A 22,376-nucleotide genomic window follows, 5' to 3' on the forward strand; every position below is an offset into this window, starting at 1 on the left:
GAAATTGGCAAAAAAAAAACATTGTCAGCGCACGGTGTTGTGGTGCCAGTGAACTCCAAAAGTACAACATGAAAAGGGTGATTTTGTGTATGTTAGAGCGTATTTACTGACAACATCGCCACGCTGTTACTCATCACTGACTTCACCCTAGGAGATGAATAATGTGCAAATGGGCAAACATTCTTTGTTTGCTGTACACTCTGACAGTATTTACTTTGGATCACATAGTAATGTTTTGTTTTGCAGCCAAATAAGCACAAATGGATTTACAGTGCTAAGCTTTAGATTATTTGCTCCCGGTGTTAGATTGCATTATTTTCACACTCCCTGTGATCATTAATGGGAAACTGATACATGCTACATGGAAATATAAGGAAATGCAACATTGCAGCAGCGAACCGTGTTATCTGAAGTTGACGCATCATGTATTTTAAGTTGCATTATGTCAACAGTTTTGCTGTCTTGGGGCTGATGCTGCAATGTACCACAAGCTTGTGCTGTTCATCTAAGCAGGCAGTTAGCTAAGCTCAGCTGATTAATAAATAACCATGCCATGGTCTTGGATCAGTGCACCTCTAATGTGCTCAGACTCTCTGCCTTGTTCCTGTTGCGTCTATATTCCGCTTGGCTTCGTAAATGCAAAGGAGGGGTGGGGTCTTGCTGCTGTCTATCAGCATGTCGTAGGGGCGTCTCAGCATGTAGTCATCAAAGCCCGCTGTGGCTTGAGTTCTCCTCATACTGCCGTGTTTGTCTCTCCACATGGCCAAACGCAATTGGACGTGAGCTCCCTGTAGCTCAGCCTCCCCCCGCCGACCCGACACCCCCCCCGCTGTCCTCCCCTCCCTTTGCTTGTGTAAATTATGTAAGTGCAGGGGGAAGCAGCGGTGATGAGGCATACAGTAGTGGCATTTCCCTAACCAGGGTTGTGAGCTGCACATGTGAGCCCGCTAGCCCGCCTGCCTGCCATGCCCTAGCACGGTCTGCCCGCCGCATCAGCGACACCAAATGCATTTTTAACTGGGGTTTCCAGAGCAGCCTGCCTAGACATGGTGAAGACATGGGGTTAGTGGGTTCACCTCACTGACTGTTCTCTAGTTAGGGGCTGACATCTTTAAATGTGCTGTCTGTGTACTGTGTAGCCATGCAGGGGAATTCTCCCTCTCTCTCTCCACAGCTCAGACTAGGCTCTGGCTCTGTGTTCAGCCCCTCTCATAAAATAACAATAGAATGGCACTTTAAAACGCAGACCTCACAGAAGATGAGCAGTCGGCTCCAAAAAAGGCATGCAGGCAAGACAGATGGACTTTTATGCTAAAGCTTACTATGTGCTTTTGGTATTTGTTATGGATTATTTGATATTTAATTGGAACATTTTTAATATCCTGCAGCAGATTTAGTGTATCAAGGAGCCAATACCATAGAGTTAAATATATGCAGTTCTTTTTGATTTTGTCCTCTAAGTATTCTACATGTTCTTCAAAGCTGCTCTTCATGGGCAAAGAACGTACTGTATGTAACTGTGTTAAGCAGCCAAGACACACATCATCTCTGTCTTTGTGTGTCTTTCTTTCTCAGTCCCATCCCTTTACACTGCAGGGAAAAATTGACACTAAGTGCATGAAATTATTATTGTTTTTCTTTATTAGAAGATAAATATAACAAGGCTATAACATGACAACAACAATGTTTCTTTTCTTGATCAGATCCATACTGTGGAAAATGAGTATTGAAACCATTTCAAATACTCAAAATTGCTGAGTATCATTAGATTTATAGTGTTGACAACACTAATACACACAAATATGCAAAAGCCTAGCCAAACAGAAAGCAGAAACTCAGTGATACAACAGAACGACAGAAAATTAGGCAACAGTTCTGATAATCAATTTATCATTTATCAGGCAAAAATAGCAAATGCGTACAAATAGCAGAAATGGTGACCCCATATAACCCAGTTTACAGCCATAGATCTACAGGTGTCTTGTCCGTTCCAAAGTGGAGGCTTAAATCTAAAGGTGACCGTGCTTTTGCCATCAGGCTTTGGAACAACCTGTCTGATAAGATAATCCAAAATAATCTTTTAAATAACCTATAGAAATCAGTTTTTATAGACATGCCTTTGTGCCTTTTTTATTCTTTTTTTATTTGTATTTTTTATAGTAACATTTTGTGTTTTCCATTTTTTCATCTTTTGTCTTCTTGTTTTAACCTTATCTTAACTTCACCTTAATTTTGCCATGCTTTTGTTTGAAGCACTGTTTGATTAGTTTGCAGCGCTGTGCACATTTTCGTCGCCATGGTACTGAAAAAAAAAAGTATCTAGATGAAGAATCTCACCTGCGCGTGCACATCTGCTTTCCTTATCGACTGTCTGTCAGGCTTTTGACACATACTTCCATCAAAAAAAGTGTTCCAAAAAAAAGTGGTTGGTTATCATATCCTGAAAATCTCATACTGTGGCAACTTTACTGTGTGACTTTCTACTGAGTAACCTGTTTTGTCTGCCAAAGCACTTTGTAAACTCTGTTTTTAAAGATGCTGTATAAATAAAGTTATCATTACTGGTTCTTGCTTCTCAAATGTTGAGATTTAATATCTTTAGGTTTTTGTCTTCTGTTGAACAATATCAATATAATACATAAAATATAATCTATAAAGAAACTTAAAGCCTTTCCTTTATTATTCGACATTTCCAGACTAAATATTTAATGAATTATAATCAATAATAATTAATAATCACTGGCACATAAACACAAACAACAAGCCAAATGTAAATAACACATATCCCATCATCCTCCTCTGATTTAACCCTCTCTTTACACTAAATAACACGTAGCTCATCTCTCGCTTTCTGTGTGTGGGACCTCTCGCTGTGATGTGTAACAGGTGCCGTTCACCTGTCGGATACAGTCGCCACGAAACAACAGGTTCTCTTACCTCTGTAGTCTGACCTGAGACGTACTCTCGAGTCCTCCTCACTTGTGTAATGGCCGTTCTTAACAGTTGCTCTGTTGTTCCTCTGTAGATTGAATAGGAGGTAAGTGCCATCTCTGTCTTTCTGATCATCCACACGCTCTGTGAATTGCTATAAGTAAGTGTGTCCCATCTGGCAGAAATCAATAGGCGCTCTTCACGCCGTGCTGAGTTTGTCTGGCTTCTGAGGAATAATTAAAGAGCCAGCTTGCTTCACACAACCATGATGACTAATGCTGCTTAAGGAATGCCTCTCTTACATAAATCAATAGTTCTTATTTCTCTCTCCTCCTTTCTCTCTTTCACACACACACACACACACACACACACACACACACACACACACACACACACACACACACACGCACTCTCTCCCTCCTTCTCCTCTCTCTGGCTCTTTCCCTGTGTGTTTGTATGTGTGTGTTTATCAAGGCAGACAAAGTTCTCCTTTGTGCTTGTAGGTCAGTGTGTCACTGTGCCAGGGCCATGATGCTCATGCATTTTGACAACCTCTGAGTGGTGAAAAAAAAACAACACAAACAATGTAACTCTCTGCCCCCCAAAAGCATAACACACGCGATAGTTTCAGTTGTTATACATAGATATGGTAACTCTCTGGCTCTTTTTCCCGTCTGCGGCCCGTATTAACCTGCACACAGGGGTCACGCTCGGGAACAAAAAATGCATGCATCTGTTTAGGCCGCTTGTTCAAGTCCTCCCCCCCTGAACAACAACAGAGAGACAGAATAAATACGTGTGAAATAATGCATGGTTATGAGTGAGCGCCGTGCACACCTTTCCACCATATTAGGTTTTCATAATTGAATAAAACATGGAAGTGCTCTGAACATCCCCTCAGAGGGAAATGGCAGTCACTAAAGCATAGAAGCCAACTCAATAAAGAATTGCAAATGAATAAGAGATGAGAAGCAAACGAAGTGTGCTATATGAGAACAAGGGGGTGATTTACTCTAAAACAATATTTGAAACAGCAGGTGAATGAAGGGCAATAATTACATTGTGAGAGGGATGGGCGGTTTTGAAGTGGTCGGCCTCGTATGAATCACTGCTGGGCTTTGAGTCGGGCCTGTTATTTTTAAAACGTCCGCTTTTGAACTACACAGAATATCAAATCGTATGCAAACATGACCAGGGAAACATCTCTGTCAACCATACTCTCAGTTACACACACACACACACACACACTTAGAAAAGAGAGAGAGGGAGACAGAGAAAAGCTGGGAAAGGAGGTACACTGTGAAATATCCTGAAGGTCCTTGGCAGCATTAGAGAAAGGCCTGGGAGGTTAGGAAACATCAAATCAATGCATTGTAATGTGAATTGACTGCTGACTTTGATCATCTGCCTTGGGAGTGCTTTAGCATTGAGTGCTGTCACACTGGCTGGGTTAAGCAAATATGGCATGGGCAGAAATGGAGAGAGATGGGGAGGAAGAGACAGGTTAGAATGGGAGTGAGAAAAAAGGGATATGTGATGCCTGGCTATCATCAGAGAGTAATGGACACATTAAAATTCAATGTCCGCTTGGTAAATGGCATACTGTAGATGTTATGCATAGTTAAATTGATTCATAATTGCAGATGGTGAATATATATATTAATGACAGAGGGAGGTGTTTCTTAATAGAAAAATCACACATGTAGTGTTGTCTCTGAGTGTATTTATTTTCTTTTAAACTGTAGTGGTTAGGGAAAAAAATGGTTCTTAGCCCAACTGTATTGCCGGGCAGACAGCCGATACCCTCGACTCAACTCCCTCCAAAATGATGGGTCAGCCCTGCTTAGTGTCAGAAGCTGCTGATATCCTCGCTCTGAAAGTGGAAATGCTCTTAAGCCTTTCTCCTATAATGGAGTGGCCGGTCTAATCTTGCCCTCTCTGAGTGAGAGCAGGTAAGGAAGAGAGTTTTTACCACAACACTCTGACCCTTGCTGTGGCACTATGCTGTCCAGATTACAGTGCAGTGCAAGAGTGACATCCTCCTCCTGCTTTTGCCACTGTCAGCTGCACCATCCAGTATCCTCAGGAGGATGTCCCTCTTACATAAGACGCACACTGGGAGGTTTTTGTTTTGGATGTGAAAGCCTTGTTAATGCTCTTATTGTCGTATTTCCGATTAAATCTGTAAGGCAAGTGTTCAAAAGTAGCTGCTAATCCCACAGATTCACTGTAACATTTTAAAAAATCATAGACCCTAACTGAGAAAGATGGACGGCGAGAGCTCAGATGGAGTGTTCGACAGAAAAACACAGTGCCGTTATGTCACTGTGACAAAGAAAATGTGAGGGAGGGCAGATGCCATACAGGAAGAGAGAGATTCCTTGAGTCAAGCTGCAAAGAGCAGCAAAGAGAAGCCTGAAACCTCTTGTCACTGTATGAAAAGAATAGCAAGACGACCCGTAGGTATTGGGCTGCTAGGTGCATCTCCTAACAAGCTGACTGTTCAAAGGCTTTTTAGTGCTCTAGAGAACATGAAAGGCATGTTTAAAAATTTAAAAGCCCGATCTGTTCCAGTGCTATGGAGCGGCAGAGGGAAGCAGATTTTTACGTCGCCATAATTCCCCAGTTGCTTGCTTTGTAAATTAATTAAGATGTTTATGACAGCTGCTTGCACCTAATGGAATGCTTATAGACTATGCTATTAATTATTACTGCTGGCCACGGCTGCAAGCTTTCATATTGCTGAGAATGTATGGCTTTGGCTGCAGTATAGACGTGCACTCAGCCTCAACCTCAGACCCCTCTTGACTCTGTGATTGCACTGAGTGTCAGTGGGCTGTCTGTGCATATGTTGCGGATGTCTGTAGTGTGCATTGGGCCATTTGTGTATTCTGTGCGCTCATACTACGTGTCTGGCCATCTACATCACAAGGTTGCATGAATGATGTAATGTAGATTCAAAACAAAACATTTATTAGAGTAGACAGTTTGCCACAAAGCCTTCCTGCACACCACAGGAAACGATACTGCCTTTGTTACAGACCAGCATTGTGATTGCTGATGCTGATTGGATGTTCCCCTTGTGTAAAGTGCAAAAATCCCTGCCCTCTGTCCGTCCTCTCTGTAACCTGGCTTGGCTGTAGGATGTGTTCTCTCGCTGTGCCTCCTGGACAAGTGCCCCGTTTTTATCGCGTAACATTAGGAGTGTATATTAGGATTGTCATCTGCCTTCTTGATAAACCACTAGCCCTTCCTGTTACCTTGTCCAGTTGTTAGTGTAGGGCAATTGTACCGTGAACTGCGACTGACCTCGTGAGCCTCGAGGAAGTTCAGTGGTTTGCTCCCTGCCGTTTACTTGGCTCTGGAGTGGAGAGTTGTTTATGCTTTCAGTAAGGAAAGCATAAACAACTCAACTGCAATGCCTATGAGTGTGCGAATGCTAGTATGGCTAATTATAGTTCCTCTTTCATATGACTTCACCCCAAGTTCTTCCTCTGACATTGTTATGCAATGGCATAAGAATAACCCCATCGACAGCAGGAAGCTTTGTAGCAGCAAGATACAGCAGGCAGAGTTTGAGATATAAATTGATACATTTTAAATCACTGTATGAGCTTCCTGATCAATTTCGATCGTGGGTGGTGATGTGGTCAAGGAATGGGATGGAAAGTATATTTACTCAAGAACTGTATTTGAGATACTTTATTCGAATATTTCAATACTTCACCTCAGTTCAGAGGGAAATCTTGTACTTTATAGCCCGCTACCTTTGTCATAGTTACTCATCCCTTTGCAGATTAAAACCCGCAACGACAAAATCACACCACCCAACAGTCTTTAAAGGAGCTGTATACAATATTCAGATATCTCTGATTCAGAGTCTAAGTCGGGTTTGTCTGCACACGGCTCTGAACATGGAGATGGCTGTGCCGGTGGCTAGCAGCTAACGGTGCTAACAGTGGGAACAGTGCTAATAACGGAGACAGTACTCACAGAACTAACTGTGTTAACTGAGGGGAACCGGAGGAAAGGTGTTATCAGTGGTAACCGTTGTAAGAATGCAGCAGCAATTAGCTAACCACACACACAGAGATTCACATCCACTACATCTTTACATGGCAAATAGTTTTTTGCTGCTTTATTAATACTCTGAATCTCATGTACAGAACCTTGAAGATAGTTTCAATTAGCTGCATTAAAATGTAAAAAAATACGACTTTACTTGAATTGAATTTTGAATGCAAAACTTTTACTTCTAATGGAGCAATTTTCGTATTGTGATAATGTTATTTTTACTCCAGTAGAGGATCTTAGTGCTTTATCTGCCACTGTATATACTTAGATGCACTTGTGTAGCGGCTTTCTTGTCATATGACCACTCAAAGCACTTTTAACACAACGAGTTGCATTCACCCATTCGCACACACATTTCATACACTGGTAGCCAAGGCTACCATACAAAGTGCCACCTTTTTTAACACACTCACACACCAATGGAACAGCTAGCGGGAGCAATTTGGGGGTCAGTATCTTGCTCAAGGATACTTCAACATGCAGACTGTGGATCGAACTGCTGATCTTCCGATTTGTGCACGACCTGCTCTGACCTCTGAGCCACAGCGGCCCCGAACAGCCCTACAGTTAGCTAAGTCACAAAAATAATAATAATCATCAATCAGTAAATAACAATCATGGTAATACTCTAAAAGGTATTAGCATTCGTAGATGTTGTATTTTTTTTTAAGGTTACTATCATATCAGATAAATGAGTGGTTCCTAACTGACCCCCAACAGGGATTGCAAGACAAATTAGAGAGGTCACCGGCTGATTACAAGAACAGGAAAGCAAAACATTTTGTTTTTTTCCAATACGAGACTTTTTATTTGTGTTTTTTACCCAAATTTTGAGCACTCATTTTATTTCAGCTTAGTGTGAAATAAGCAAATGAGTTTTTTTTAATGTAGCCTAATTTGCGCAAAAGATGTATAGACCAAAAAAATGAACGCTAAACTAAATACTGTTTAATTCAGTTAACTCGGGCAAAAGCTGCACTGAAAGCAACAAACACTGGAGAATAGGCTACTCTCTTAAAGGGACACAGACATTCCCTCGAGACAGTGACAAGGGCAAAAAGGTTAAAGGGAGGGTGAATTTATTTATTTATTTTTTTATTTTTTTTTGCCTCACCAAATTATGTTTAATTTTCAGACTTTCCTCTAATCTTGACTTATCTTATTTAATTACTATATATTTTTTTAAATGTGTATGTATATATATATATATATATATATATAGCCTTTTTTTTTTTTTTTTTTTTTTTTTAATTGTATTTTTTTTCCAAAATAAAGAACAGTGTTACAGTGTTCTTCTTAGCATCTAGAGAAGGCACTTTATGGCATCAGGTTACCCAAGAGTCAGTGGGACAAATGAATATCATAACGCAGTTCACTCTGTTGGTGGCACCATGTGAAGTAGGTTTGTACCCCTCTATCCACGCAGAAGTGAAGCATCATGTCTTCGCTCTACAGAGTTTTATCCTCCGATTACATTTACATAGAGAATGCAGCGGGGAGGGAGAAGGCAACAAACTGAATCACACTCCACCTGCACCACAAGAGGCGATGTGTGAAATATGTATTCAGTCTTTCATCAACCTCTTTATCTGCTACGCATGGGTTATCCTCGTGTGTAAAGTCCTCTGTTGTGTTAGCTTTGAAAAAGGAGGAGGAAACTGTGATCTGTGTTCTATTAATCATAGTCCAGCTCCGTGGCTGTCCCGTTATCACACATGTGTGTAATTACAGGGTATTTGTGCTTTAAGCATGGCTCTGTTGCCTGGAAATGGAAGAGTGGCTCCACTGATGAACTCCCTGCTAATAGGACTACCTTTGATCTGCATGGAGCATGGAGGGCTTACAGAACTCGCAGGTTTTAATTATGAAATACATGAAAAATAGATGCTGCACTAAGTGCCGACCATGACTGCAGTGAATCACAGTAGCAGCGCGCTCGCTAGTTTGCCTCTGCTTTTCCTTCCTTTATGTCTTCCAGTGCTCAGAAATACCTCAATCCCCGTCTCTCTGACTCAGTTCGTTACTGCGGAGAAGCCAAAAAGACAAGTCCATGATATTAATTAGTGGATTGACAGACATGTAATTCATCTCAGAGGAAGTTTTCATTACATGGGAGGCTTCAGAGGGGCAGTTTGGCTTATTGGCAAGTGCTAAGACCAGACCTAATGGGGCTGCAGTTCCCTCCCTTTTGAGCAATTACAGCCAAGTCCTTATCAGCAGAGCCACGAGTCCACTGTTGTGGGACCTTGACTTCCAACACACTTGCACAGAGTGATCCTTCCCCATAGACCCTTGTTCATTAGACAAGTGCCTGCTGTACTGTACTTTACTGGATGAGAATTGAGACTGAATGAGTGATGGTAATGAAAGGGTTCCAATATATTTCTGAGTCAGCCTTTATGGAGCTGATATTAGCTGACATTAGTTTGTCATCAAAGCTCTAGTCTTCTCCCCCCTCCAAGTGATTATACAAGCAGGCTTGTGTGTACAGTCTATTGACAGACCTGGACAGCTCTGGTAACAGATTGTCACTAACTGTCAGAGCACATATCAACTCACCTGTTCTAATCCCATCTTTTGTAACTGCTATTCTTGAGATGATATGAAATGCATACTGAGCTCGGACAGGGGAGTTGAACAAACAAACATCGAGCAGCGCTTCATCTGTTAAAATGACATTTACCTTTTGGCAAAAGCTGCCTACCGCTGTGGTTTCCTGAAGTAGATGGCCTGTGAATCATCCTTTGCAACCGTGCATAGAAACAGCAGACAGACAAAAAAACAAAAAGTGAAAAACAAGCAATGCGAGCACACTGTAGATCTGTGATTCTCTTTATTTAACTGCCGTGTGCTGCGTATTGTGAATATTTAAGCTCTTCTGAATAGGTTAGCCCAAAGGGGCACATCTCTATTGGCTGACTGTAATACTCTTACAACCTATTATTGTGCATAACTGGAGTGTGTGCCTCAGGAGCTGTAGGTAATTGTATTCCCCCCTTTAGATTTCAACCTGTGTAGGGCTAAGGTAATATATTGTAATGTGAGCAGAAATTCACAAGTGTTGTCTCTGGGGATCATTACTGTTGTCTACTTGAGAGGCAGAGCAACCTCCAACCTCTATATTGGAATAATGGGAATTGTGATGTGTTTTTCTGTATACATTCTGTAAATAAGAAAATACTGGAAGGCCTCCATGATGGTTTAATGTAATTACACCACTTGAAATAAACGGTCCTCTGACAACGTATCCATTTCACATCTGTAGTTAAAGCCTTTATATATAAGTGTGTAAACACACCCAGTGGTGGCCTTTTCAGACTGCCGTTCAGTGGAGCTCCATAACAGTAAAGTAAACCAGGGTGGTCTGCTGAATGTGGTTTGTCTTTATTTATGGTGCGGGCTGAGAGGCTATTGGGTTTCATGTGTGGTTGAGGCTGGATCACTGGGAGATTACCGCTGGGCTGGGAACCGCCAGCGCGGAGAGTACACAGAGGCCTGTCTGTGCCCCTGGCCTCACTTTGACCAGCGCCCTGGGCCTTCCTGCATCCGTCAGGCCCCCTGGGACCGGCTCGCACTCAGAGGAGAATTACTGTATAGTACAGCTAGAGCCAGGATCAGAGTGAACAACATCAGAGCTGCACATACCCTAACATTTTGGCTTTTCACCTGCAGTACTGTACTGAATCTCACAACAACACAACTGAATGGAATGCCTCAGTGGTTTCGGATTGAGCGGTTCCTTTTTTTTTTTTCTTTTTTTTTTTTTTAAAACATGTTTGCTGAATTTTTCTTCCTTCACTGTAGCTGACCTTCGCTGCCCCTCTGAGCGTGTTGCAGATAAATACTGAAGACAGTGATAAATATTAGTACGACACCTGTTCCTCAGAATAGTCATTAACAATAGGGCTGTTGTCCTGATGTTGTTGGACGTTGCATAGCAGAGTGGGATCTTGTCATTTTTTTAAGCTCTCAGCTAAGTGAACCTGTGCAGCAGTGTCTTACCAATAACAATAGCACTTATCGCAGCGTTCCCTGCGGTACAATTAAAATTCCGTCAGAGTCTTCAATCTGCCTCCCAGCCATGCCTGCTGTTTCTCGGCCCTCCTGGGCCACGTCAATTCCTCTGCTGCAATGTATAATTCACGAGCCACCAAACAGCACTGAGGACTCACCTGGAGACTCGCAGGCCCAGCAATGCAGAACTGCACGGGGGGAGTCGTTGTACACGAAGCCTGGGAGACATTTGTAGGGGGCGAGCTGCATATGACATGGTACCTCAAGTCAGCCAGGGCTTCTGTGATCTCAGGGTCACCCTGATAACATCGCCTCTCCGTTGGGATCTCATAACTTCTTGCCTTTCTCAGTAAGGCATGTATGCTTTTATTTTTTTCTGCCCTTTCTCCTTGCGTCTTCTGAAAGACAATTGTGGTGTCCTCTAAAACTAATTTGGATGTATATCTTCTATTTGCAGACAATTCCATAGCGATGCATTGGAGTAACCTGTGGAGTCTCGGAGTGGTTGCTTTTAGTTAAAACCAATTAGAAATGACCAGAAATAACAGCGCCTGGAGACAGAGAAGTCATTTTTCTCTTGAGCCTCCCCAGAGAGTTGGCCTCTCCATGGATTAAGTGTTTTAGTATATTAGGGGGCAGCTGATTAGAATCATTGTGCTTTTTTAATCATTACATTTTTGCATGTATAGTTTATAGCAGTATAATAGCTAATAAGGCTAAGTGTGTCACTGCAAAAGGGAGGATTGTTTAAATGACTTTGTGTATGAAACTTGGCCTTCACAAAGACTGCCAAAGTTAGAACAGCACAGAGGTCCTTGAATCAACTCATCCATCTTATTTTATGACTTTTGATGAGATGAGCATTAATATGAGAATAACCTTGCATTATATCTTTGTACTTTGGCTGTGCTTTACACTCTTTGACCTGCTACATTACTTCATTTCTTTAAAATAATTGTATTAATTGCCTCAGCAGACTATCTAAACAAGTCACCTACTGAATATTCCAGTTTCCTTTAAGCCTGAATTTTCACGATGTTAAATTTCTTAAATTTACAGCACCATTAATCACAGTAAAACATGTTTTTGGAGCTTTGTGATGGCCAAGAAGAGAAACACATTAATTGTTTCTAATTATTTCCTCTCAGGAATCTAGCAGCAATTTGTCAGTTGGGCAGGCAGGGAAAGATGGACTACTGAATGTGGCTACATCTATCATTCTTAAGATGACCATGGCTTAGGCACCATCATTAACCAGCAACCTCAGGAGTAGCCTAAAATTAACAGTCCCGTACAACTGCCATCATTAAGACAGGACAATAACCGAACCTTCTCATTATTGTCTGATGTTTTTTCATCTATCCGAGAGGCCTTATTAACCGTAGAGAGTGTGTACTGCCAGCATTCCCAAGGCCTATGGTATTGACCCGTAATTCCAGTAGGTGTCTAGCCCGTCCCTCGCTGGGCCCTCGCTGGCTCTTCCTGCAGCTGGGTCTGTTGCGCTGGCTGTGTCCTTGTGTGCGGCGGGCGTGCAGCAGTGGCATGTGGAGCAGGCGGCAGGAAGCGAGCCTCCCTGTCTCCCCAGACTGAACAGTGAATGAGGATAAGTGAGGAGCGCCAGTCAATGAATCAAGCAGCAGGAAGGGAGCAGCCAGGGGGGGAGTGTGACGTCCCCACGGGAGAGGCCTCGCATTAGGAACTTCCTCGTCTGTGTGTTTCTGGCACAGGTTAAATGGATCGCTCCCATTAGCGCGCTGAGAGGACAGCTCCATTATATGAAGGAGACTGTAACTTTGAATGTCACGGTGCAACAACCCCAGAGCACGCCTCGTCTCCCAGGGAGGCAGGGTGACAATAACCATCCATGATAATCATTCCCTGTCAGGCTTTAAGGAACCTGAAATTATGACGTACAGCCTGCCATGCGCCTCAGACTTCATTACAGCGCTGTCACTTTGAGTCGCCTGCGATGGCACGGTGCTCCACAGCCGGCTGCAGCACTGTGGCTGCCAAAACCCAGACTCACTCTCCTCCTGTCTAAGTGGCATGTTTACAGGATGTGTGCCCCCCTGCAGATAGATGTGGTGGAGGTTAACCTCCAGTCGCCTGCACAGTTCCTCTCTTCCTCTATAGCATAGGCGAAGTCTCATGAGAACATGAGCTGAACTGTTTACCAATGCAAGGGAAATATGACTGATCAAAGGCCACACAGCGACAACTGTCCCTCCTTCCTTCGTGACAAATGGTAATGTTGAAATCAGACTTCAGCTGCTCATATAGAAAACAAACTCGCCTTTCATTACAAAATATTAAAGCACATAGATGTCTATGAAAGGCGATCCTTCGAAGTTGTAAGCGTGTTTACGGCAGCCTGTTTGTCAGCCAAGGAGAGCTTCACCTCCACACTGACCTCTGAACCTGCCATCCAGTGGAGAAGACATGAGCTGGCAGGCATTGCCAATGTCAGTGCCCAGAGCTAACTCCTTCTTTCTCACCGCCTGACTCATTCATTGGCTTTGTGGCCCCTTCTCCTTGCCACCTCCAATCACAGGGCTCTGAATGACACATAGAGGAGGAAGTGGGCCCACCGACGGCCCCACCTGCTTCCTCTAACCTGCATAGCAACAGGCCACACGAGCCTTTGCTGTAAAAAGATAGAATTGCTTTTCTCCTTGCACTTTAGAAAATATTAATGAAGAGATTAGTTTTCATAATTTTAAGTAGGTGGGACACACACTAGTTGGTGAGGCTCCTTAATAGCTCTGGCTGTGTTGGATACTTTTGTGTGTTCTTCCAAAGTTTGTGATGTACATATATATTTCTATCTGTGCATCTGGTTTTATTGACTCAATAACAAATCTGCTAAAGGTACAGTGTGGAGATTTTGACCACCAGGGGCACTGTAGAGGAATGATTTGTTTATCTCTTTCTTGAAGCATGCAGAGGAGAACACACACTTGCACACCACAAGCATGGTGGTGATGTGGTGCACATTTCTGCTGAATGCAGAGTATTGCATATCAACCACTGGTGCCAGTAACACAACACAACAGGTAGCAGAGTGGACAAAAAAAGAGAGGAAGCAGGGTGATTTAAAACAATGCAGATTTAAAAACAAATTTGCTAATTTTCATGCATTTTTTTCAACCCTAAGGCACACACAATACATTGTAGTAAGAAAAGTCCAAAGTTCAGTAAACAAAACCGTGTTTGTTCACAAAGAAAATTCCCCAGGGTACCTTTACAGTAGATATCCTTCCTTAAATAGACTGGAGCATTCAGATTTAGCATGTGCTGGTAAAAGTTTACTTAGTACCAGAATTACACTGTAAAAAATAAAACGCAACACTTTTGTTTCTGATTCCATCTTTCATGGGGTTTTTTCGAACCCAAAAGACTTCTTTCTCTCAAATGTTGGTGACAAATTTTGCACGACCATTAAGGAGGAGTGGGGCACATTCTACAGGCCACAATCAACAACCTGATTGACTCTGTGAAGACGATACTGACTGATTCTTTGAGATATCAGTGACCAAAAAAAAAATTGTTGCGCTAGTTGTAAAATCCCAATAAATGTCTTTTTTCAAGACAAAACTTACTTTATTGTGACCATCCCAAAGCAAACCTATATACTAATGAGGCTGTTTAATGAGGCATATCTTAATACACCGCACCTGTCAGGTGGATGGATTATCTTGAAAAAGGAGAAGTGCTCACTAACACAAAATTGAACAAATCTGCGACCAAAATATAATGGCAAAAAGTCTTTTGTGTGCATAAAAAAATAGGAGCCATAGCGATACGTTTAAATTTTTGGTCAGTCAGTGTGGAATAATGATGATTCAATACTGCGTCTTTAATGTAGAGTTGCACATTTGAGGTTGAGAAACATGAGCCTTCCCGGTGCCAGATGTATTGACATTTCTTGACTTTCTCAGCGAAGGAGCCAGCGACAGCAAAACTGCTCGCGAAGATTATCAGTGTGGTCTGTGTGGCTAACCTTGGGCGAAAACACACGCATATACTGTACACACACACGTGTTTCTTTCACTTCCTCTGTCATAAACATTTTGCAAAGCAAGTGGTTGTTTATAACTTAAAGATCTGTGGTCAGTCTGAGGAGAAACACAGGCAGACAGGCTGCTTTTTTTGAGTGTCTGTCACTTTTCACGTCTCCTGTACGTCATGCACATTTAATATGAAATAAATTACCTTTAGATTAAGTAATACTGGTTGTCTAATTGTCACCAGACTTCCCTTGAATAGTCAGTGAATGTCTGCTTTATGTGTCTGTAATTGTAGTGTAAGGTTTGACGAAAAGCCAGGAAAAAGCTGCTTATTTGCTATTTCCTTCTAATACAGTTTCCACTAAGCACACCAGTTCTGTTCCTTACATGGTCTAAGAGGTTGTCTTACCCATCAAAACAAAGAGCCAGTTAACTGCTTAATATAGGCTTTTACAGCTGCCTCGTGTTGCAGCACCTTGAGACCACTGCTCCTTAATGGACCATCAGCTCTTGCTGGCTTCAATGTCATTTGATTGAAGTGTAGAATTAAGACTGGATTACTGTTTATTTTCTCCTTGCGTAATGTCACAGTTGGACAGAACAGAAGCTTTTGGCCCTGAGCACTGGAACAATGCTAGAGCTCCATCACAGACTGCTGGCCCCTAGGTGACTGTTTCCTTCTTTCTGCTCAGTGGAGTTGATATTAGTTATGTGTTTCTGTGTGTATGTCTATAGGAGGCTGAAGGGCTTATTTGTTTTCCCCCTCGTTGCTCTTTGACTCGTTTCCCCTCAAACGTGTCTGAAACATTGTTGCCAGACGCCTTTTTCACAGAGAGTTATTGAATCATGTCAGCTCGCCGTCCCCCGAGTTTCAAATGCAAGCCGTAGAAAAATTAGCCATTGCTTCCGCATGACAAGTGGGATCTATTAGTGTGCTATCGCCCTGCAAAGCATGAGCATCCCGCGGGCCGCTGGGGACCACGGCTGGCTGTGCGCTCGTCCGCGTCAGGCTCCTGGGGCATTAGACCAATGTTGCAGACAGGAGAAACAGCCAGAGCCACAGCAAGAGCCGAAGTGGCTCACTCGATGAGTTGACACCCAAAGGGGCGAGGAACAGAAACGTGAACAGTGGCAGCCCAGCTCCGCCCCAGCCTCAGCCTGGTCTGACTCACAATGGCCAGACTGGTCACTTGTTTGATAAGCAGTATGCAACTACACACAACACTATTCATATCTTATCTGTAGTTTATCTAATAATTTCTGGGTTTAACAAATTCCAGTCAGTTTAGATTATAGGAAATGTTAGGATGAGACTAATTTAGGTCTTTCCTCTTCTACACCTCAGTGCTCATTTAATTGCAGAACCACTTGCTAATTCTCTATTTTGAGCTTACTTTTATATCCAGAACTTTTCCACATGTATGGAAGGTTTGTTACTTTTTAAAATAATTTCCATCCAAATTCAGAACTACCTGCTTGGCTAAAATATTGGACTCCTTCACCACATGCCTTTCTGGAAACTAGTAATATTACAGCCATAGCAGGCTGCATTTAAACAATGTAATAGCACTATAACAGCTTCATGTCGTTGTCAGTGCTCTGGACAGCCACCCTCAATTTGTTGCGCGTTTTATCGACTTCATAGATTTGAGACTATGGACAGTGCCATTTCTTAAAAAAGTCATCTTTTAAAGGTTAAGATTATTTTTCAATTCAGTGTTTCCAGAAATAATTTAGCTGTTGCAATGGTACAAAAATGTAATGCTTTTAAAGTTAGTAAAGGTGTCCTACAAGGGTCCGCACTGGGACCTCTTTCATTCTCACAATACAAGAATGGCGTAAAGTCTCTGCCACTCAACACTGTAATGTAAAGTTAGATGATATCGTTTGGTATGGCCTTAATCTGACAATTGCAACTTTACGCTTTGGATTCTTAAGATTTGATTTGATGCTTTTATTCTCTCATCAATCATTAGTTTGTTAAATTGATAATAATTGAAACAAAAAAGTGTAGGCTATTTTCAAGGTCATTAATTTGCATTTCACTTTCATTTTTTTTGGTATCCAACAGCATGTTACATGTTTTTATTTTTTATTTTTTTGGTATTCTGGATTTAAGATATACTATGCAGTAGTTGTTGGTTACTGTTTGTAAACAGTGTCGCCAGTGAAAGTGAAAGTCAACCCAAGTTGCCGTAGTGTTTCACCTTGCCATACTTGCACTTCTTTGGCACCGTGTCCACGATTTCTGTAATTTCCTTTGGAATGCTTACGATCTGGCAGCTTGTTGCTACCTTTTTAGAAAGCCCCACCCTCATCAGCACCCTGGAAATCCAGAGTTCTCGCTAGAGCACAATTTGAATTTGCTCAGCGAGTCACTCTGGCAATCAGTAATGATGTATCTGATATAGACGGGCCAGAGGCGCGCTAAACAGATAACGACAGCGCTGCAACGACGAAGTCCGGAATCAGTCAGTAAACATTGCAAGATGGCTACGGCTGAACACCAGTTGTTTGAAACGGCTTTGGCCGCTACAATGAACGAGTTAGACTTGGCTTTTTCTCTAAAAGAGGAACAGAAGACGGCGCTCGAATCTTTCCTTTGCAAGAAGGATGCTTTTGCTGTTTTGCCGACCGGATACGGCAAGAGTCTAATCTACCAGTTAGCTCCGCTGGTAGCACTCCGGATACGTCACCCTGTGTATTGTTCTGATTGGTCGTAGTGTTATCCAGTTGCGTGCAGTGATATTTTCAAATGCATGCTTGGTGCCGCCCCTCGAGTTGGGCCATTTGCATTACTCATAGCCAGACCCTAAATCTCTCTAGATTTGGGTCTGGATTTCCAGGCTACCTCATCAGTGCACCAGAGTCCTGCTCAGGTCTGATTTTCAAGACCTGCTCCCACACTGCACCGGCCTGGCCATCTGCACATATGACCAATCAGTTCCGCAACCCAATCCAACTCACCGACACAAGATTCTTGGCCCAACCCAAAATTGCAAATCCTATAATAACCATACGTGCCTTTCATATAATTGTGTCAAGCAGCATGTTCAGTTGATCTAAGATATTATATTTTGAGAGGAAAGTATTTCAGGAAATACATTTTAAATGAGTATTTTTTGCTTATTCTCATGACCTTGAGCAGCTCATGTCCACAGTTGACATGCCCATTGGTAACTCACCAGCAGCTTTGAGTTGATACAGAGGACAGGGCTGACACACAAAGTCAAGAGTCATAGGGTTAAAACATTTAAACATTAAACTATTATCCTCATTTATTTTAATATATTTATCATCCAGCACCTGCTGTCTGACCTGCATGCTCTTCTTTCATCCAGAACTGAACACTGAAATAAAATTAAAACAAAATACCACCTGAGAATCGCCTTTTTTGTTGGACTCAGCTGTGCGCTTTGCCTAAGAACGTACTGAACACAGCAAAAAAAAGGAAAATACAGGCAAGGGCAGAGTCTCTGCAGATAAATACACAGCCACACACTTATAGTGGGTCATAAGTGATCATTAGAGGGATTACTTTTTAATAAGTCAATACATTGTTTTGAAGCATGGCGTACCTTTAAAATCTGTTATGTACGTTAATATACTTTTGTCTTATAATTCCATATATGTTTTCTGTACCCTCCTGAAAAGAGGCCCTGATCTCAGTGAGACAACCTGTTCAAATAAAGGATTCACTAACTAGCATTAAGGTCAAAGTGCCTCCATCCCGCTCTGGGCCACAGGCTGAGTCATGTGCTTAGGCCCAATCAGTGTGGCTGCTCAATACATTAGCATTCCAAATGTTGTTTGTTTTAGTATAATTTTTCATTCATCGCCCGCAGAGGATAGAGTTTCAACCACCTTGTCGTGGATGTTGATGTAGCATGGCCGTAGGTCAGACACCAGCCTACACACATAATTGCCCTGGGCCTGCCACCTCAGTAACCTTGGACAGTGACAGTCTGTTGGACCACAGGGTCTGCCTCTTCATCATCATCATCACCATCACCATCACTTAGCTATAAGCAGAGCTCTATGTAAAATATGGTTTGTGCTTGGTATTTTATAGTTGTTTTAATATGTTTTTTATGGTTTGTTTTATGTCTTTCTGCAGGTATCTCAGTAACAAAGAAGACGCATACCTGTGAGTACAAAGATTTTTTTATGACTTTTTATTTCTGTTGCACTTCAATTTCAAGCCTGTTAAAATGTAATTTAATTCAAAGACAAATTCTACACGGACTTAATGTGAGGAAAAAAACAAATTCTCCCTGCCTCATATACAGTAGAGATGATAAGATCATCTTGTTTCTATCTCTGTTGACTCTTCTTTCATCAGTGCCTATATGCATATTGTTGCCTGACTTGTATTGTAATAAATCAATACCTTCAATTAGATCCGTGCCATCCACTTTCACCATTTCGTATTTCTCCATCCTGGAGAGAATATGATGATAACCCCAGAGAGGAAATTAAAATGCTTTGCAGTCTTATGACTGTTTGATAATCATGCACAGTTGAAGCAGGCAGTCTGCTAAAGCTCCTCTTTGTTTTCTGCAAGGCCTTGCAGCTGAGCAACGCGGATGTGGTGTTGTGTGGTGGTTTGTAACCTTTGAGGCTGCATTAACTACCAAGAGTTTGTATTCAAGTACAGATCATATCACTACAATTGAAAGATACAGACTAAGTATGTGACACGTCTCACATGTGAGATGCAAGACTTCTTTGTTCACTACAACAATAGTACACGGGCTTTGCCGTGTCTAACCACCACTGCCTTTTCAATTTCAGTGTGCTCATGAAGAATTGATGAACAGTCAAACCTGTAGAAATCAATGATTTCCAAGAGATTTGTACTGTATTTTGACACGTGTGAAGTGCAATCGAAAAGGCATGTAAAATCGCTTTTGTGTAGTGTACTGCAGTGTGTCTGTGTATGTGTGTACATCTATGCGTGTGTGTTCATACCCCACTGTGTGAACGGAAGAAACTAGCCCTGAAGGCTATCCTTTCCCTCTGATCACTCTGATGAAACTTGTGGAGAGGGAAGGCCAGAGGGCTTTTCTGTAAGAGCGGTCGGAGTGTTTTAGATTGTGAGAGGCTGCATCTCGCCCTGTAAAACACCCCGGCTCTTTCTTACATCAGACAGCAGGGCAAAGGATATGATCTTCTACGCGAGACAGCTCCACCTTACTCAAACAGCCCCGTCAAAACAGCAGCACGATTGTGTGTTAAGCTATTTGCTTGTCTGGAGGGGTTATGGAATTCCTTTTTTGATGTGTGTGTGTGCATGTTCGTGTTTGTGTCAGGATATCTTCAAGGTAGAACAGAAACGCTTTGACCCACCATCCACCGCCCCACTATCTTAATTAGTGCGGCGCTAAGCACCTCTACACCGGAAGGGGGCTCAAATCAAAGAGCATGATTTAGGAGTCTTGGGTTCAAAGCCCTGGGCAGAGACTGGACTACGCTGTCTCATATCAGTGAGAAATATTCAAATCTTGTCCATGTGAGGAAATCAAAGTAAAGCCCCTTAACAAGTAGTTGATTGCTGCGCCTCACAGACAGGAAGCGGCTGTAGTACCTCGTCAGAGCTGTGTGCACAAGAAGAAGTTCAAGGGCCAGTTAATGGTCATTGAGGATGTGGAGGGAAGGTCTTTCTCAGAGAAGCCTGGTGATTATATGGCTGGTGAAGTAATAATGAGGGAGATCGCTCTGCCCTACATGGTTATAGTCAGGCTGTAGATCTATTTCTGTTCTCGGAGTGAAAACATTGGCTTCCCCACTACGCCGGTCCACACTGCCACTCGTAATGTGAGCTTGGCAGTCTTGCTTGTATGTGTGTGTGCAAGTGTGTGTGTGTGTGTGTGTGTGTGTGTGTGTGTGTGTGTGTGTGTGTGTGTGTGTGTTTTAGGAGGTCTTCCTAGTCTAACCCAGACCACAGGGATGGGCCATGTCTCTGACTAACTCCCCACTCTGCCTGAGTGATCAAACTGCTGGAAGCTCCCTGCCATGCCAGTCCCCTCATCAATATAAATTACAGGGGCAGCTGTTCACTGGCAGACTCCTCTCCTCTCCTTTTCCTCTCCTCTCCTCTCCTTCCCTATTCCATCCACCCGACTGGACTAATCATCGAGCCATCAGAAGGTGAAGTATTCTAGATGAAAACAGATACTTATATCATTGTGCCAATGACTGTGATGTCCTCGCCCCATTCTGGCTGTTATAAGGACTTAAGTAGATTTACTGTGTGAGGCAGCAGCCTTTCTTCTCTCTCTCTGACTCCTCTTCTTTCTTCACTCCCCATAAGGGGCGGCCCCTCGCCAGCACTTTCTTTAACCACAAGGCTATAATTCTCAGCAAGAAGTCAGCTGTGGTTTTCCTGTACATTTCCCTGACAGTTTTACATATGCCCTGCTATACTGACTTTTAGTAGTACTTGATTTATCCCTAAAACTGCCTGTGACAGAGGTGACAGCGAGAGATCAAGGGCTTAAATTTTGAATTGTAGTTTCTTTTTCTTTTTTTCTTACTTTGATGCCGGACACCAGATACACGCCGTCACCTCCTCCTACCTCAGCAAGGCTGCGTTGCTGTGAGATGAGTTTCTGTTTGGACCTGTTGAGAGAGATGGTGTGGAGCGGAGGATCAGATGCAGCAGCTGATTACACTGAGATTAGACGTCTCACCTCTAATCTACCATCAGCAGTCTGGGGCTCTGTCTCACAGCTCGGATAGCAAAGAGCTAGCTAACGCGCGCACGCACGCACACAGGTCGTGTAGCCAGGATGCTCTTCCCCGAACAGAGCAGATCTTCTGATTACCTAGAGCTAAGCCTCTCACTCTCTTGCAGCTGTAGATGTACAATATACTGATTGTCTGACTGACTGTTCAGACTATGATACACAACAAGACAAAGGCTGGCGTATCTACATTAAGTTTTTTTATAGCTTGCTTTGTAAAAGATTGGAAAAGGCGTACAGGATAATTGGTACTATGCTAATATGTCCACATAAAAGAAACACCCTTACAATATTATAATAAAATCCAAAAAAAGCTGTCCCCAAAATCACTACAGAGCTCAACAAAAGCTGAAAAATGTACTTTTGACTATATTTCAAGAACTAATTATGCATTGTATTTGATTTGTGTTATGCTGCCAATCCCCTGTATTGATGTGTATTATATGTAGTGTGTGCCTGGCTTTACATTGGGAATAGAGTGGCCAGAGGGAGGCAGTAGTACAAATGTAACTCCGGGAAAAGAGAAAAGGAGACAGACGAGGCTTCCTCTCCTCAGTCTTACAGACACGTTGAAGAGAGTCTCACTTTTTTTCTTTTTTTTTTC

The 22,376-nt window shown here is 42.5% G+C and overlaps 1 protein-coding gene across 1 annotated transcript in view; it reads left to right on the forward strand.

Moving 5' to 3' along the window:
• Positions 1-22,376, forward strand: part of roraa (RAR-related orphan receptor A, paralog a) — a 214,790-nt gene that overhangs the window by 128,416 nt on the left and 63,998 nt on the right. The window contains exon 2 of the mRNA XM_050073187.1: positions 19,144-19,173. Within this exon, the coding sequence (XP_049929144.1) occupies positions 19,144-19,173 (30 nt within the window). The remainder of the gene's footprint in view (positions 1-19,143; positions 19,174-22,376) is intronic.

This window comes from Epinephelus moara, chromosome 20 (genome assembly GCF_006386435.1).
Source record: "Epinephelus moara isolate mb chromosome 20, YSFRI_EMoa_1.0, whole genome shotgun sequence".
NCBI lineage: Eukaryota > Metazoa > Chordata > Actinopteri > Perciformes > Serranidae > Epinephelus > Epinephelus moara.